The sequence below is a fragment of the Corvus cornix genome, chromosome 6 (assembly GCF_000738735.6).
Source record: "Corvus cornix cornix isolate S_Up_H32 chromosome 6, ASM73873v5, whole genome shotgun sequence".
Lineage (NCBI taxonomy): Eukaryota > Metazoa > Chordata > Aves > Passeriformes > Corvidae > Corvus > Corvus cornix.
Genome location: NC_046336.1, coordinates 30523310 through 30537725, shown reverse-complemented (window position 1 = coordinate 30537725; position 14416 = coordinate 30523310). Strand labels below are relative to the sequence as shown.

Here is a 14416-nt window from a genome sequence, read left to right as displayed (position 1 = left end):
AGTTTGGTATCAGGTGGAAAAATAAAGGAAGATCATATAGACCTTAAAAGTCTATATGTTAATCCTTTGAAGTTTCAACCTCTTGAGTACAGCTCTTTTCTGTCCAATGCTGCAGTTAACCTATAAGAAAGAAGTGGACCTGGGTAAGTTTTGTTTATGAATCTTTTGTTAGCAGGTGTCTTCAAGTTTTCAGTTACATCAGAAAAATTGTATGGGAGTCTTTTTGAGTGATGACTCTCCAGTGTGAAGAATTAGACAAGTGTCAACAGTGTGAAGGGAATAGAGATGTAGTATTGAAAGATGACTTGTAGAGGAGGTTGAAACCCAAAGGCTGGAATGGTAACATGAAGTTGACTCTTAAACAACAAAACAGTAATTCAGCTTGTGAGATAGCACTGAATACAGTCACAACACTACAGGAGAAGACTTCAAGTATTCAGATTTCCAAAAAATAAAACTTGAACGAAACAGCCAGAGTGAAATATCTCTGCATCTTAGCTAGGAAGAACTTAGAAACTGTTTGTCTTTATTGTTCTGCTTAGAGGTGGTTTCGGCAGGACCAGGAGAAACAGTTATGGTTATAGAAACAGCAGTGTGGTTATAGATAGCTTGTGAAGTGAAGTGGAGGAAAGAGGACAGAAGTTACTGTTAAAACTGTAACATGTTCTTCTCTGATAAGAGATAAAGCTTTAAAGTAATTGATATGGTACACTAACTTCCCTACTCAAATATTCTATTCCTCTTATAAAGGAAATACCACCGGGAAAATATCGCTAAAGATTTTAGCAGATGGTCAATGAAGTAGATAAATATTTCACTAACATTTTGTCTTGCTTCAGAAGATTATGATTATTGTTACTATTACTGCTATTTTCTCATCTGCTTGCTAAGATTTGTTTGGTTGTCTTATCGCTTAAGGTTAACAGTCTTGGTTACAAGAGCAAATACTGTGTTGTGTCAGAATACAGAAAATTACCATTTTTTAGTTGACAGTCATTTATAAAAATTCCAATATACTGTCTCTTTTTGGTAGCTGAATTCCTGGTTACTCTTGGAATATTCCTCCATAGTTCTCTTAATTCCTGTAAGATAACCAAAGAAAGCAATGAATTGAGTGAGTTTGTCTGCTGGAATTTCTGCTGTTGATATGAGCTAGGCCTTGAGAAAATGTCTTCAGTACAAACAAAATCTACTGGCCAGCTTCCTCTGGTGATTTGTCACTATGCTAAGGATTTGCTGGTGTCTTTTTGGTACCTCTGGCTTTATCTGACAAAAAGGAAATTGTTTGTGAGCCCACTCCTGTTTTGTTTGGCTTGCTGTCTGGAGAATGATGTGGGCATGCAGAGCAGCTGAGAGGCACTTGGTCTTTCCTAGCCTGGATTCCAAAGTATGAGTATCAAAAGTTCATCTCAAAACCTTGCTTTTCTTTTACAGTCTCTCTTCTGTTTCACTTCAAATAAAGATTTACTGTTCCAAAGTACAGCATTTAATCAGTGTCTGCACTGTGGATTTGGGAGGACACCACTTTTCCTACCAGCATATAAATGAGATTGAACCTCTGTCTGGATAGATACTGATAAGTACTTTTAGGTTCAGGTCTTAGCCCTTAGTCAGGGTTAGTACTTTGAACCTTGGAAAGGTGGCTATTTTGGCTGCTCACCTATTGAAGATGGCTAATTGGATTGTCTTGGTAGAAATAGGGAAAGCCCTGTGCTTTTAGGCACTTCTATTGATTCCTTTTAGCAGTGCTTCAGGTTTGGGCTATTCAGATGGAGTGAGACATCAGAAAAACTCAGGGAACCGTAGCTCTCTGCTTAGGTCCTGGTTGTCTCCTTAAGTGCCAGCTTTGTGCATTTAGACTGTCTCAGGAGGACTGAAGGTGACCTGTTTCCCCATGAATGGCTTTGCAGCCATGCCTTGCTAGCTAAAGCAACACATTGGTTAAGTTTACTACCTCAGGAGAGGCAGATTTCTGTTTCTACCTCAGATTGCGGATGAAAAAGAGTAGCAGTTGATGAATTCTGGCTAGGAAGTGACTTTTTCCTTTCACCATTCACTTTAATTTAGCCTCCTGTGGTGCCTTGTGCTGGTGGACAAACGTTTTCTTCATTAATAAGCCATTACATTGTCAAAATTGACTGAAATAAATTAATATTTAGTATTTAAAATAGTCTGATAGTTATTTTTTGTTGGTTTTAGTCACATCTTCAAACGACAGATATATACAGTTTTAAATCAGCATAATCTTTTTCAAATTGAAACTTAGCAATAGTAGTTCCTTATTAAATGACAGGTGTTGGTCTTTTTATCATGACATTACAAATGTGTATATAAGATGAATTGCTTTTAACAAGTCATCTAAATCACTAGAGTTTTTTAACTGGCTTTTAGTTCACCTTCTTTAAAATGATATCTGATTTGAAAACAAAAATCCATCTATTTTTAAATTGAATATGTAGGCTTTCTATAGTATGTGTGCTTCTTAACTATTGTTTTTAGACATGATCATTTAGAAATTTAGGTATAGTAAAAGTTTCCTATGTTGTGTAATGGTGAAGAGAATTTGGAATATTTTTTCAAGCCTGAAGGGCCAGGAGGTTTTTATGTGATGTGCATATTTTACCTAGTTATTATTTAATAGGCTATGCTTTCTTAAAACAGTAAGTCACTTCTATTTCTCACTTGGGATCAGTAATTCAGTAAATTTCTGGAATCTAAAGCGTGTATCAAATGGGGCTACTTGACTTTGGTTTTTGAAAGTCCAGTGGAGTCATAAGATTTAATTTCCGGTTTGCATGTTACCTCACTTTGCTGTTAAGATCTAATTTGGAAAAAGATTTGCAAAATTGGTATGCCAAATAATTTAAACACTTACAGTGATTTAAATAGCTTGTAAAGTAAAATATACACTCCCATAGATTATTTTTTTATCAGAGAGAAGTATTTTTTTGAGAAATTAATTTAAAACTCACATACAAGAAGTATGGGATTTATTTTCCTTTCATTTGAGTGTAGATCATATTTCCTTCCTTCAGCTTTCTGTTCAGAATACGCATTTTAAATTGAGGGATGAAAGTCACATACTTGTATTAGATGGTTTTCTTTATTTCAAGGATGGTATTGGGGCATGCAAGTAGGATGCTTTTTTATTCTGTCATCATCTCTGCAATCTCTACTTCGTGCTCTACGTGATGTGCTGGTTGCTTAGCAATCCAAGCTACAGACTGCAGCAGGCTGTTGCAATAATACTGGTATTTTTCTTCAGTTTTGCAATCATTTTTTTGCTGCATTTTTCTTCTGCAGGAGCTACTTTATTGACAGTGTTCAAGCATGCATTTTGGGGAATGCAGAATTAGGGTATGAAAATTAATCATAAACTGTTCATGTTGATAGTTTCTTACCCTGTAATGTATCTTGAGACTACTGTTTGCTGGAAATAAATAGTTGTTTTTGTTTCAAGGCCTCTGTATTTGTAGGATTTTTATGTTTTAAAGCTTAATATAAGGAATCTACCTGGAAAATCGATGTTTATTGGAGCATGTATTTGCTACATCTGTCCCTCTTCCCTCCTGCACGTGGCATGTATTTGACATGTCTTTTCAGTGAGTGTGTATCTCTGGTTTATTCAGAGGCCTGTTGAGAGAGCAGGGTTGTCTTCCTTATTCTGCCATCTCTGAAATGTATTGAGCAATGTTGGCAGTAAAAGTGTGGCCTCAGCTTGAGTGTGTCTGTCACTGTGTGACTCAAGCAATGACACAGGCTTCTCTAGATAGTTTTATACATTTTTAGCAGATGATCCTGAGGCTGCAGATTTTATTCTTCCCTCAGTAATGAGAATAGTGTTCTTGGAGGGATTGTCTCCTTGCAATTTAGGGGAGCTGTAGCTGGATGCTGTTATGTGGGGTCGCTCAGTGGGAGGAAGTAAGTGTTGGTGCTTTCCTGCTGGACAGACCTAGAAACATTTTGTACCACAAAAAAAAGGAGGTTTCCAAGCAGTTGTGAATCCTGAAGCAACAGAGATTTAATACTCTGCAGATAATGAATCAACCTCTCTTTTTGTACGCTTCAACTTTCCAGCTTATGACTAAGGATTGCTGCTGGGATACTACACCTATTCCATTTTCTTTTGAATTGAAAGAGAATTTAAGTCTTCAGAACTATCAGTATGATGTTTCATGGTAGTAGGGTATGTCAAACAGGATTTCATCTTTGAGGAATTGTCCCTTTGATTTCCACAGCTCATCTGAAAGTGGCAGGACTTTCTCTTCTCATTTAATAGAAAATAAAATCTTCTGCCATTAAATTTGTTACTTCTTGCAAACTCCACAAATAATCAAAACAGATGTGCAGAATTGAATATTTGTTCAAACAATTTCATGTTTTAAAAGCTGAAATAGCATAAAATAACTCACACTATGAATTTGTCCTATCTTTAAAGGATCTTTCAGTGTTCATGTCTGTAGAAGAGAATTCATCTGATTCTACAGCTTTTTTTTCTAGTGCTTTCGAGTTAGAGGCAGGGCTCTTCCATTGTACAAGCTATTATGTTCCTTGAATTGTGGAATACCAGTTTTGTCAAGAACATTTTCAGGTCTTCTAGAGACTTTCTGTGGTATTGTGGGTATCTACTCACCCTGGCTAAAAAATACACAGTACATTTACTACTTTTTGTCAAAACTAGGTACTTCCTTGACTGCAAATATAAGTGAATGAACATGTCTGATCTGCAGTAAAAATGCTGGCTATTTTCAAGAATACATGGAGGCATTTAACTCCCTCTTTTAATACTAAAATATTTGATAGTTTATGACCAATCTATTGCCATTAGTTCAGCTGTTTAAGTTGCTTTTAGGCTATATGGGGAACACCAATGTATTTTAAAATGCTTTTTTTTTAGCTTTTTTTATTGTAGAGTGACTGTGAAATGTGAATGTGAAATTTTGGTAGCAAAAAGCAACTTTGTAAGCCCTCTATTAAAGAAAAATCCCTACTGCTGTATTTGGTTGCTGTTTCACCACTTTTCCATGTGGAAATGGGTAGCACTTGCATAACACAGTAATAATTTTCCTGTGTTAAGCTGTTTTGCTTTTTAGTAACTTGTGCTTTGATTGCATTTGATTAGTTTAAGATATATTTAGAAAGACTTGACTGCTGGGTGATGCCATCTCCATCAGAGAAACAATTTGTAAAAACCTGAGAAGTCAAGGATATTGGGAACAGGATGGAAGATTAAGTTTTATAAAAGCACCCTTATTGGCTCCATCCCCTATATACTTACAACTAGCCTTAGTCTATACCAGCTAGATGTTTGGCAATCGCATCCATCTCAATCAGGAGATGGAGTTTTCCAGAGTCTAATGTACTTTGTTTTAATTTCCAACTGTGTACTATGCTGAGGAAGCACACTGGTGCTGAGCAAGGTGTCAGAGTTGTCCAGGCTTCAGAACTCCAGAAACATTCCTGCCAGTTTCAACCTCCCGATCACTGCTGGTGGTGGTTCGGTGTGGGATCCCTGGCCTCACCTGTTCCATCCACCTCTGTGGGCAGCAGCAGGAGGCACTGGCTGCTCCCTTGGCTGCCTGGATTTTCTTTCAAAACCAAGAAACTCCCAGAACCCTTGTTACTAGGCCAAGAATAAGCCATTCTTAAATATCCCATAGAATGCTTGTTCCCCAGAATTAAAATTTGCAAGTTGCAGTTAAAGTTGGGGAATATGGAAAGGGAAGAAGTAATTTGGACTTGTATTTTGAATTTTGCCAAGACATCTTGTAGTTTTTGATTCTTTTAGTTACTGTGTATAACTTGGAGGTGTCAAACAGGAAATTTTTGGTTTTCTTTGATGATGGTACCATGGATTTTAAAAGCAAAACATCCCCCCCCCCCCGTAAAATACTCTATTTATTGCCATTGAAACATGCTTTTCTACACTTGTGTATTTTTACATAAATTTCCGTTAGATTACATACAAGGTTTACATTTGTGTATTCCCTTGACCATACATCACAAGGTTGGAAAATTGACAGCTAGTTTTTGAATCTTGGTTGCATGCTAAGAGGTTAGGTCTATCTTAAGTTGCATAACTAAGAATTTTGAATTGCACAGGTAATTTTTAGCATCTGAGTCTGGAGTTGTCAACACTTGTAATTTGCTTATGAAGTATATATATGTAACAATAGAACATGGCATAATATTCTATCTGTTTTAATATAAAAGTGTTATGAGTGAACCCCAGTGGGATGCGCTCTAAGGCTCACCTTAAAGTCAGTAGCCAAACTGGTGTTGATGAAAGACTATTTAATATTGTACAGAAGAAGTGTTTTCTTGGCCCTGTTGAAAATGTCTTCAGAAAGGTTGCTTGGATTTTTTTATTCCTAGAAATAAACATTTTGCTAACAATTAGTAGGTGGTAAAGGGGTAACTTGTACTCTCTTCCCTTAGGAAAGCAAACAGAACTTGTATAGCAGTGCACTCAGGTTGTTTTAAGGAAGTGGACGATGCATGGACTATGCTTTTTAATATTTTAAGTCAAATTTGTCGGAAGTCAACATTGCTTTCATGACAGTTCTAAAGGGTTTCAGAATTTGTTTGGTCAGGCGTATTTATTTGGAGCAGAAATGACTGGAAAACTCTGGATCACAGCGCTGCATGTAGAGAATTTCACCATGATTGTTGTGTTTGGGCTTTGAAATAGCAATATTTTGTTGCAATTGCTTGGCTGACTCCATTGGAAATAAATTTGTTGTCTTGCTTTACTTGGAAAAGCATGCTAAAAGCTTATGCTGCTTCCTGTTGGAAAATAGCAGTGAGTTACAAAATTAGCACATTAATGCCAATTATAAATACAATATCATCCCAGTGGGAATTTCTCATTTTTATTCAAGAGAATGCATACGTGGTGAGAAGACTTCAGCTACTCTGGGAACACAAACATATAATATCTCTTCACAAATAGCTGACAAGGCAAGGAAGCACAATTTGGCTGAAAAATCTCAAAATCAACATTCGTTCTTAGGGAGGCAAATGTTGTAGAGTTTCTTGCTGTGTAGAGTTCTGTCAGTGGAGCAAAAAAAGATTAAATATTTTTAGCCTTTGCACTCCTTAGAGGGTCTGACTTTGGCTCTACATTTTATTTTGTTGGCGTAGGTTGCTGGATTGCTTCCTTTCCTCATCCTTTCCCCTTTTTACTCCCTTTCATAAATTGTGCTGCTTGAGATAGTGCTCGTCTCTGTGTGGTAAGTCAGCGTTCAGAGAAAGGGGAAGCCTCTATTCTTCAGAGGCTTTACTGTTGCCTTAGAAAAATGAATTTCCCAGCCAAACAGAGAATGGGCGATGACTGGGCTCTGCCTTTTGTCTCTCTTGCTTCTGCTTTTCAAAAATGAGCTTTAAGAAGCCAGCAGATAGTTAATAGTCTTGGCATGGAAAGCTGAAAGTGGTGGAAGCTGGCAGAAGTAATTCCCAAGTAAGGTTGTGTGTGTATCGTACTAGAGGCGGAATATGGTGCCCTGGGCAATGGCAGGCTGGCTCTGTGCCACGCTCCATTCTCCACTTTTCTTGGAACTGCTCCTTTGAAGATCTAATTATACGGTGCCAGGAGACTCTGCAGATAGCTCAGCAATAACTCCCACTGTCGCTGCACCGGATTTTGGTTTATTTGGGGTGCAAAACTTGCACACAAACATTAGATTATATCACAGCTATCCTCAAGTTTTGGCCAGTGTCCAGAAGATACAGTATGTTTTAGTGTGGCTGTTTCTAAACTGCTAACTCCGCTTTAGACTTATCTGTGCTTTTCAAAAATATTTATTCACTTGATTCCCCTTGCCTCCTATTTTTTTAAAATCTGCTGCTGTGTGAGGTCTGGTGCTTAAACTCTTAACACCTTGCTACAGACTACCCAAGTGAAGTGTCTTTCCAGATACTAAAACAAAATTATTTGACCAGTCCAAAACAATTGAGTAGAATTTGCAGGAGGAGAGGCCAGGAGGAAGGTGAATTTAGAGAATGATTTTTAACTGTACTGTCACTGAAGGTTGTCTTTACAATTGAACAAACAACAAAATTTAGAAATAAATGTTTCTCCAGAAGGGTTCAAAGTAGCTGCAAATAAAAGATAATGAATGCTGCTAAGATGATTTGAGATACAATGTACTTTCCTGCCAGTGTTTTTAGTTTTACTCTGTTTACTGTTAGCTGTTACTGTTAACTGTTTTGATTAAGACATGAATATTCTGCAACTTTATTACATATTTTAGAATTAGTCTCTAGAAATTGTTATTAAAATGTGGGGTTTTTTAGTGAAAACAGTTTTCGTTACTGTTTTCTACTTGCTGTGTTAGACTAAGAGGCGATAGCTGCAGTAATGAACAGTGGAGGTGAGAGGGTCTTCTTGATCTGATGCTTTAGAGAGGGAACAGGAAAGTGTGTGGGAATGGAGTGGGAGTAATACGGGTTAAAAGTGTTTGTGGAGGAAAATGGGATGATGAACTTGATACAGGAGTGAGAAGTGGCTTGGTGGAAATTTAAGTTGTGTACTCAGAAGGGAGAAGGACAAGCTGAGAAGGAGCACTGGGTAGTACACGTTTGGAAAGTGTGAGACAGAAAGTCTAGACAAGGAAGTATGTTGTAGGCCTAAAATTAACCAGAGTTAAAAGAGAAGAATATTTCTGTGACAGTGATTTTAAGTCCTCAGAAGCAGATAGAGGAAGAAACTTGAGTTTCAGAAATTGCCTTGGGTGTGACTGAGGGCTGAAGTTCAGAAGAGTAGGAAAGCATCTTCCCTCCTTCTCCACTTAGTGTAACAAGCAGTGATTTTTTGTATATTGCTGGCTGATTTTCCGTATGAAATTTCTCTTAATTTGGAAAAGAGAACAACTTATTACATTGATTTTTTTAATATTTAAAATAAATTCTGTAATTTTGAAATGGAATGGGTTTAGCAGAATTGTGTTTGGTAATGTAGATAACTTTTGGATAGCTTTGAGATCCCTCTGCCCTGCACAAGAGGAAACAAAAGGTTTGGTGTATTTAACTTAGTAGTTTAGTGAATGTAGCTGAGTGGAGAAGGTATGGCTGTTCTGTGTTGGGGAGGGACAGGGATAGCACAAGATCAAATAGCTACAAACTGGCTCCACATTAATCTAGCTGGAAACAAAACATGGTGGTATTGCTTTTTGTTTGGTTTGGTTTTTTGAGCTGGATTGCAGGAGGACAGAAGCAGCACAAAACGGAGCTGCTTCTGTGAGGTTCCATGTGTCAGACTTGCTTGTAGTAGCAAGGTCTGCAGGCTCAAGATGTCCTTCTGGTGCTGTTCCAATTGACTTCTTTTTCCCTTAAAACCATTTCATTGAGTGGTTGGTTGGTTGGTATTACATGACACATAATGGAACCGAAAATGAGAAGTATTCTTAAAACTTACTGATTATGTAGATAGCTGTATGTATTACTTGAATGCTACTATTAAATACCTTGTGTAATGCTTTTTGTTCGTGAGGTAAGACACCCAATGTTAGTGTTTTAGCAAGTGTAACTCTCTTCAGCACAAATGCACTGCCAAGAAAACTGTCTTCTATGGTGCAGGAACAGATAATATAATTTCAAAACCATAGCATTAAAATGGGTAATAAAAAAAGCCTTGCATTAAATTTTTAGGTTTATGTGTCCAGAAGTGTGTGTAGATGAACACATGCTGTGTATATGCAATAATGTGTTTCCTTTCCTTTCTTAAATTTCCTCAGGTATATGTGGAATTTGACGACCTTGAATGGGAAAAGCGAGAATGGGTTAAAGTTTATGAAGATTTTGCAGCCTTCTTGGTGGAGTACCAGCTGGTCTGGGCGAAAAGAAAGGACCCAAGCCAGACTCAGGGATCAAAGATCAAACAAATTCAATGGCCTGCATTGGTAAGATACTTGAACAATTTTATTTACTGAAGTAGTTTATTCTCTTTAATTCTGTCCTTGGGAAACTGTCTAGGTTACTCAAGTGTGGTGGGAAATGGTGAACGTGGAGGGGGAGAAGGGTAAGAAAAGGATAAGAAAATACTAGTAAAGCATGGTTGTGTTGGAGGGGTGGAGTGATGTGATAATAATCACTCATCTTCCTTTTTGAGTCAACCTAAAGCACTGCAAAAGTTGTCTCTGAGTGACATAATAGGATTAATGTCACTTTCCATAGTGAAAGCATCTTACAAATATAAACTTACCAGTAACACATTTTACTGCTCTGGGGAGAATTTAAATTAAGGTGAAAAATAAACCCTCAGGCTTGTGATACCCTCAGCTCCCACAAAGAAGGTATCTGAAATTCAGGTCAGAGCTCAGAAAGATGAGAAAAGATTAATAAAGTAAGTGGTAATTGTTTGCCTGGTTTATGAGGTGATACTTGTGACTCTCATTCTTTCTGGATTGCTGCCCAAGCATTTAAAGTTGTTGAGATAACTGCTAGTTCGTTTGTGACATGCCTTTAGATATATCTGATGAGATAATCTAATAAGCAATAAACACGTATTCCCTTTTTCTCTAAAGAAACTAGGAGTGCTATCAAAGTCTTCAGAAGAGCCAAAGAGATGTGAGATTTTGGGAACATGCTATATTGGATGCTTTTGCTTTGCATACAGTTGGGGAAGATTCCTCACAGACTGGTGGGTGAAAGGGGGCTCCAACAAATTTGTCAAAATGGTGAAGGGAAGTCTTAGACATATTTGATAATAAGCTTAATATCTGTAACTTTAGTCTTGGGTTTTTAGATATTTATAGTCATAATGAATTTAGATGATGGTATTTTTTCTCCGGCTTTTGCCGGAGAAATCGGTTTCCTTTCAATATACTCTTCATATTCTTGTCTCGGAGCACCTGACGGATTTCTTGGAATGCTGTTGCATGATAATTTTTTCGAAGCTGGGGTGGGAACACTCACTCTGAAGGTCATGAAACAGTCTGGTCAAAAAAGCCATAGATGATTTTGGGTCGACTTACTCCTCTTCAGTAAATATTCCTACTTGACTTGACTTGTATGTTTGTGCTAATGTACTCAAGTAAAGCAAGCTAACTTTCTGGATGTACAGGCTGAGTCATATATTTGCTTGTACAGGCAAGTTAGTATATCCTTGAGCAAGAATTTTTAGTTTTAGGGAGTCATGTCATTTGCTCTTTGAAGCCACCCATCTCTCCTTGATTGAGGTGGGTATTTTAAAATCTGTTAAAAACTTAGTTTAGTATCTAAGTACTCTGCTATTTTACATGCTTGTAATCTCACCCTCTAGGATTGAGATCCTTCTTGGGTTTAGAAGGGGTATATTTCTATAAAGTATTCTAGTCTGGCTGCTGATCCTGTCCACAAGTTGAAAGTATGTATTTGCTAATGTGTGAAAGTGTTTTAGTCGAACCTTTCTCCTAGCAGACACTTTTGTCAAACTTGTGCTGGTCCAGCAAAAGGCAAAAACTTTTTTTCTTACATCTCTGTCTTATCAATTCCTTTATTATTATTTTTTTTAATATTTACATTCTTGAGGCAGCTGATAGGCATGAGAAGGAAGATTTGCAAAAGATCTGCCTCCTGCTTTTACAGTTAAAAAATTGCAATTGTATAGTCTGAAGTGAGGCTCAAATAGCTTGTCAGGTCACAGTTTCCAGATGTTAAAGATGACAAGTTCTCAGCATTTGTACTTGGCCTCCCTACAGATGTTCTAGCAATTGTTTTCTGAGTCAAACCCTCTAGTCATCCATTCCAGAAAAACCATACTTGAGGGAAAGTGCAGATACAGGATATTAGCTATAGTTAAAGCAGATTCCTTCCACAGAGACCTCCCAAGGTTTTGCTCTGTATCAATAGCAACTCTGAGCACACCATGGCGTGGGGAACAGTGAACAGCTCGAACTGACATGGAACCTTTGGTTTTTGTTGTCAGACTATCAGAACTGTGGTGGATTGGAGTGGATGAGCTCTGTGAAGGTTTGTGTGGTGTGTTTTGGTTGTGGAGAGGTTTTTTTTGTTTATTTTCTAAACCAAGACTTACTAAAAATAAGAAAACATGAAAAAGGTGGTAGAAAAAGTGATTTGCCAAACAACAGTAGGAATATTTGCATTTTTAGGTGAAATCCTAAGTGTGGATGTAGTAATATGCACATTTTGAAAAAGTTGAGTCCTGCTGTATCCTTTAAAGGAAAAGCCTCAAGCATTCCCATGCATGTGAACTGTATTGAAAAAAATCATAGCAAAATAAAAGTTTTTGGTACAGCTTTATTTTGGATGCTAAATGCAGCAAGGCAATATTTTAGAAAATGTTATGTAGTATTTCTCTGGGACCTTTGCCTTCAGTGGAGTGAATGAAAAGTGCTTGTTTATTTAGATGGTTCTTATCACCTTCTGTTCTTCTTTGATTAACGTACTCTGTATTTACTGTCTGGTATTCAAGCCTGATCAGAAGACAAGGTCTGCAATTGCTGTGGGGCTTTCTGTGGGTAGTTATCAGTCTAGTGTCTGAGTACTTCATAATTACTGATTGCTTTCACCACTCAGTTGTGTGATATGATGTAATCTCCACTTTGTAGATGAAATTTCTAGAATGCAAGTTGTTCACAAATGTTCCCATTTTAAAATGCCTGAGTGCCTGAGGTGTAGCTCTTCCTGAAAGCACAGCATCCATTGACCTTGTGTAACTCTGCTTTAAGATTTTAGGCTCTATAGTCCGGCTGAGAAAGGGAGGAAATGGGAAACACTGTCTCTTTCTCCTTGTTTAAAAACTCAGTAACAGGAGAGGGTAGACTATCGACTGAATTCAGTTTCTCTCATGATGAGATTGTACTTTTTTAAGTGGAGTTCCTACCTCCGGTGAAGAGTTGGCTGTAAATGAACCTGGAGCCCTATTGCCAGGAAAAAGCTTCATTGTGATGACTTTGACTGGGTACTTCTGCCTCTGTGCAAGGCTGGGGAGGGAGGAACTGCAGTGCCTTAGGTAATCAAATTAGTGCCCCACTGTAATCAAATGCTTTTTCTTCTTGTGAGATGATTTCCTGGGAGCACTGGAGAACTTGGCTGCCTAGTTGGTATAATTGGAAATTACCCTGCATGTGAGGTGTTTGCAATCATAGAAGAAAAGCCTGTCAAGAAGCCTAAAGAGATGGCAACAGTGATAAGCAATGTCAGTGTATGTGTAGCCTGGATATTGGGGAAGAGGATGTTTGGTGAACAGTGCTTGTTGTTTAGCTTAAGTAATAGAGATGCTTTATAGGTATCAATGCAGGAGAAAACTTATTGGCCAAGGGTTAGCATAGGAAAAAATGGAAGTATGGATTCTGGAAAAAAAAAACTGTAGGTAGTGGAAGTAAGTGGTGTGCCTTCCCACATTAAGGGATTAAAAAAAGTAGCCAAGATAAGGTGTTGAAATTGAAGGCATCGGTTTAGATTGGTAAACAAGGGGGTGCATGGCACAAAGATACAAAAAGACTGGAGTGATAGGCTAAAAGTGATGGGTTAGGGGAATAACCAGTACTTCAAAAATGAGGCAGAATTGGGTGTTGAATTTCTCAGAAATAACTTTAAAGCAACTGACATGGTGAATAAATTTTTTTGACCTGTAGGTAGATAAAGAATAGTTGTGTTTTAGGGAGAGTAAATTTATTTACCTATGTAGAAATAGCTTGGGTACTATGATGTTGGGGATCAGTGATAAAATCATGCATATGGTATAATTCAGTCTGAAGTCTTAGGAATATGGTGCTATCCCCTCAGCAGCCAAGAGGGGAGATGGAAGTACATGTGTGGGCAGGGTGACAAATTGGAGCCAAGGTTTTAATGTGGACTGAACAGAATGCTTCTATGAGCTGTCAGTTTGAATTTAATTACTGCCTCTCTAATTGCACATTAAAATATCTAGAAATAAAGTGTAGAGGGAGAAAAAGAGATAACAAAGGATTGAAGCAGCTAGGGACATTTTAGAGAATAATAGAATAATGTGTGAGAAGAGTTTTAGGGTGATAGACTTACTAGCAGAAGGCACCACAGACAGCAGTTCACTTTTTTCGCAGCATCAGCTGTATGTGTTTTAGGCATAGGAAAGTGTGGGCTGAGTGTCTTTTTCTTAATAATTTTGTTTGGGAAGAGGGTTTTGGAAAGTTGAATGATATGCTGAAATGAAAATTTATTATTGAAGGTCTACAGATAGAAATGAAAGAAAGACATTTCAGACAGGCATTTTAAGAAGCATGTTCCATCATCTTGGAAGGAAAATAAGGAAAGAAGAATAATGGAAAATGCAGTTATGATTAAATTAGTTTAAGATTGATAGGTTATGGCAAGTTTGTACTTTCAGGTAAAGGATCTAGGAGAACACAAGAGGTTGGAAAGAAAAGGACTGGAATTGGATATAGAGAAAAGTGAATGCGTTGAATGGGAACACACATGAGAAACTTCTGCAACA

The 14416-nt window shown here is 37.6% G+C and overlaps 1 protein-coding gene across 3 annotated transcripts in view; it reads left to right on the top strand.

Moving 5' to 3' along the window:
- Positions 1–14416, top strand: part of JMJD1C (jumonji domain containing 1C) — a 158834-nt gene that overhangs the window by 41582 nt on the left and 102836 nt on the right. For all 3 annotated transcript variants that reach the window (XM_039554089.1, XM_039554088.1, XM_039554090.1), the window contains exon 2: positions 9735–9899. In XM_039554089.1, the coding sequence (XP_039410023.1) occupies positions 9735–9899 (165 nt within the window). The remainder of the gene's footprint in view (positions 1–9734; positions 9900–14416) is intronic.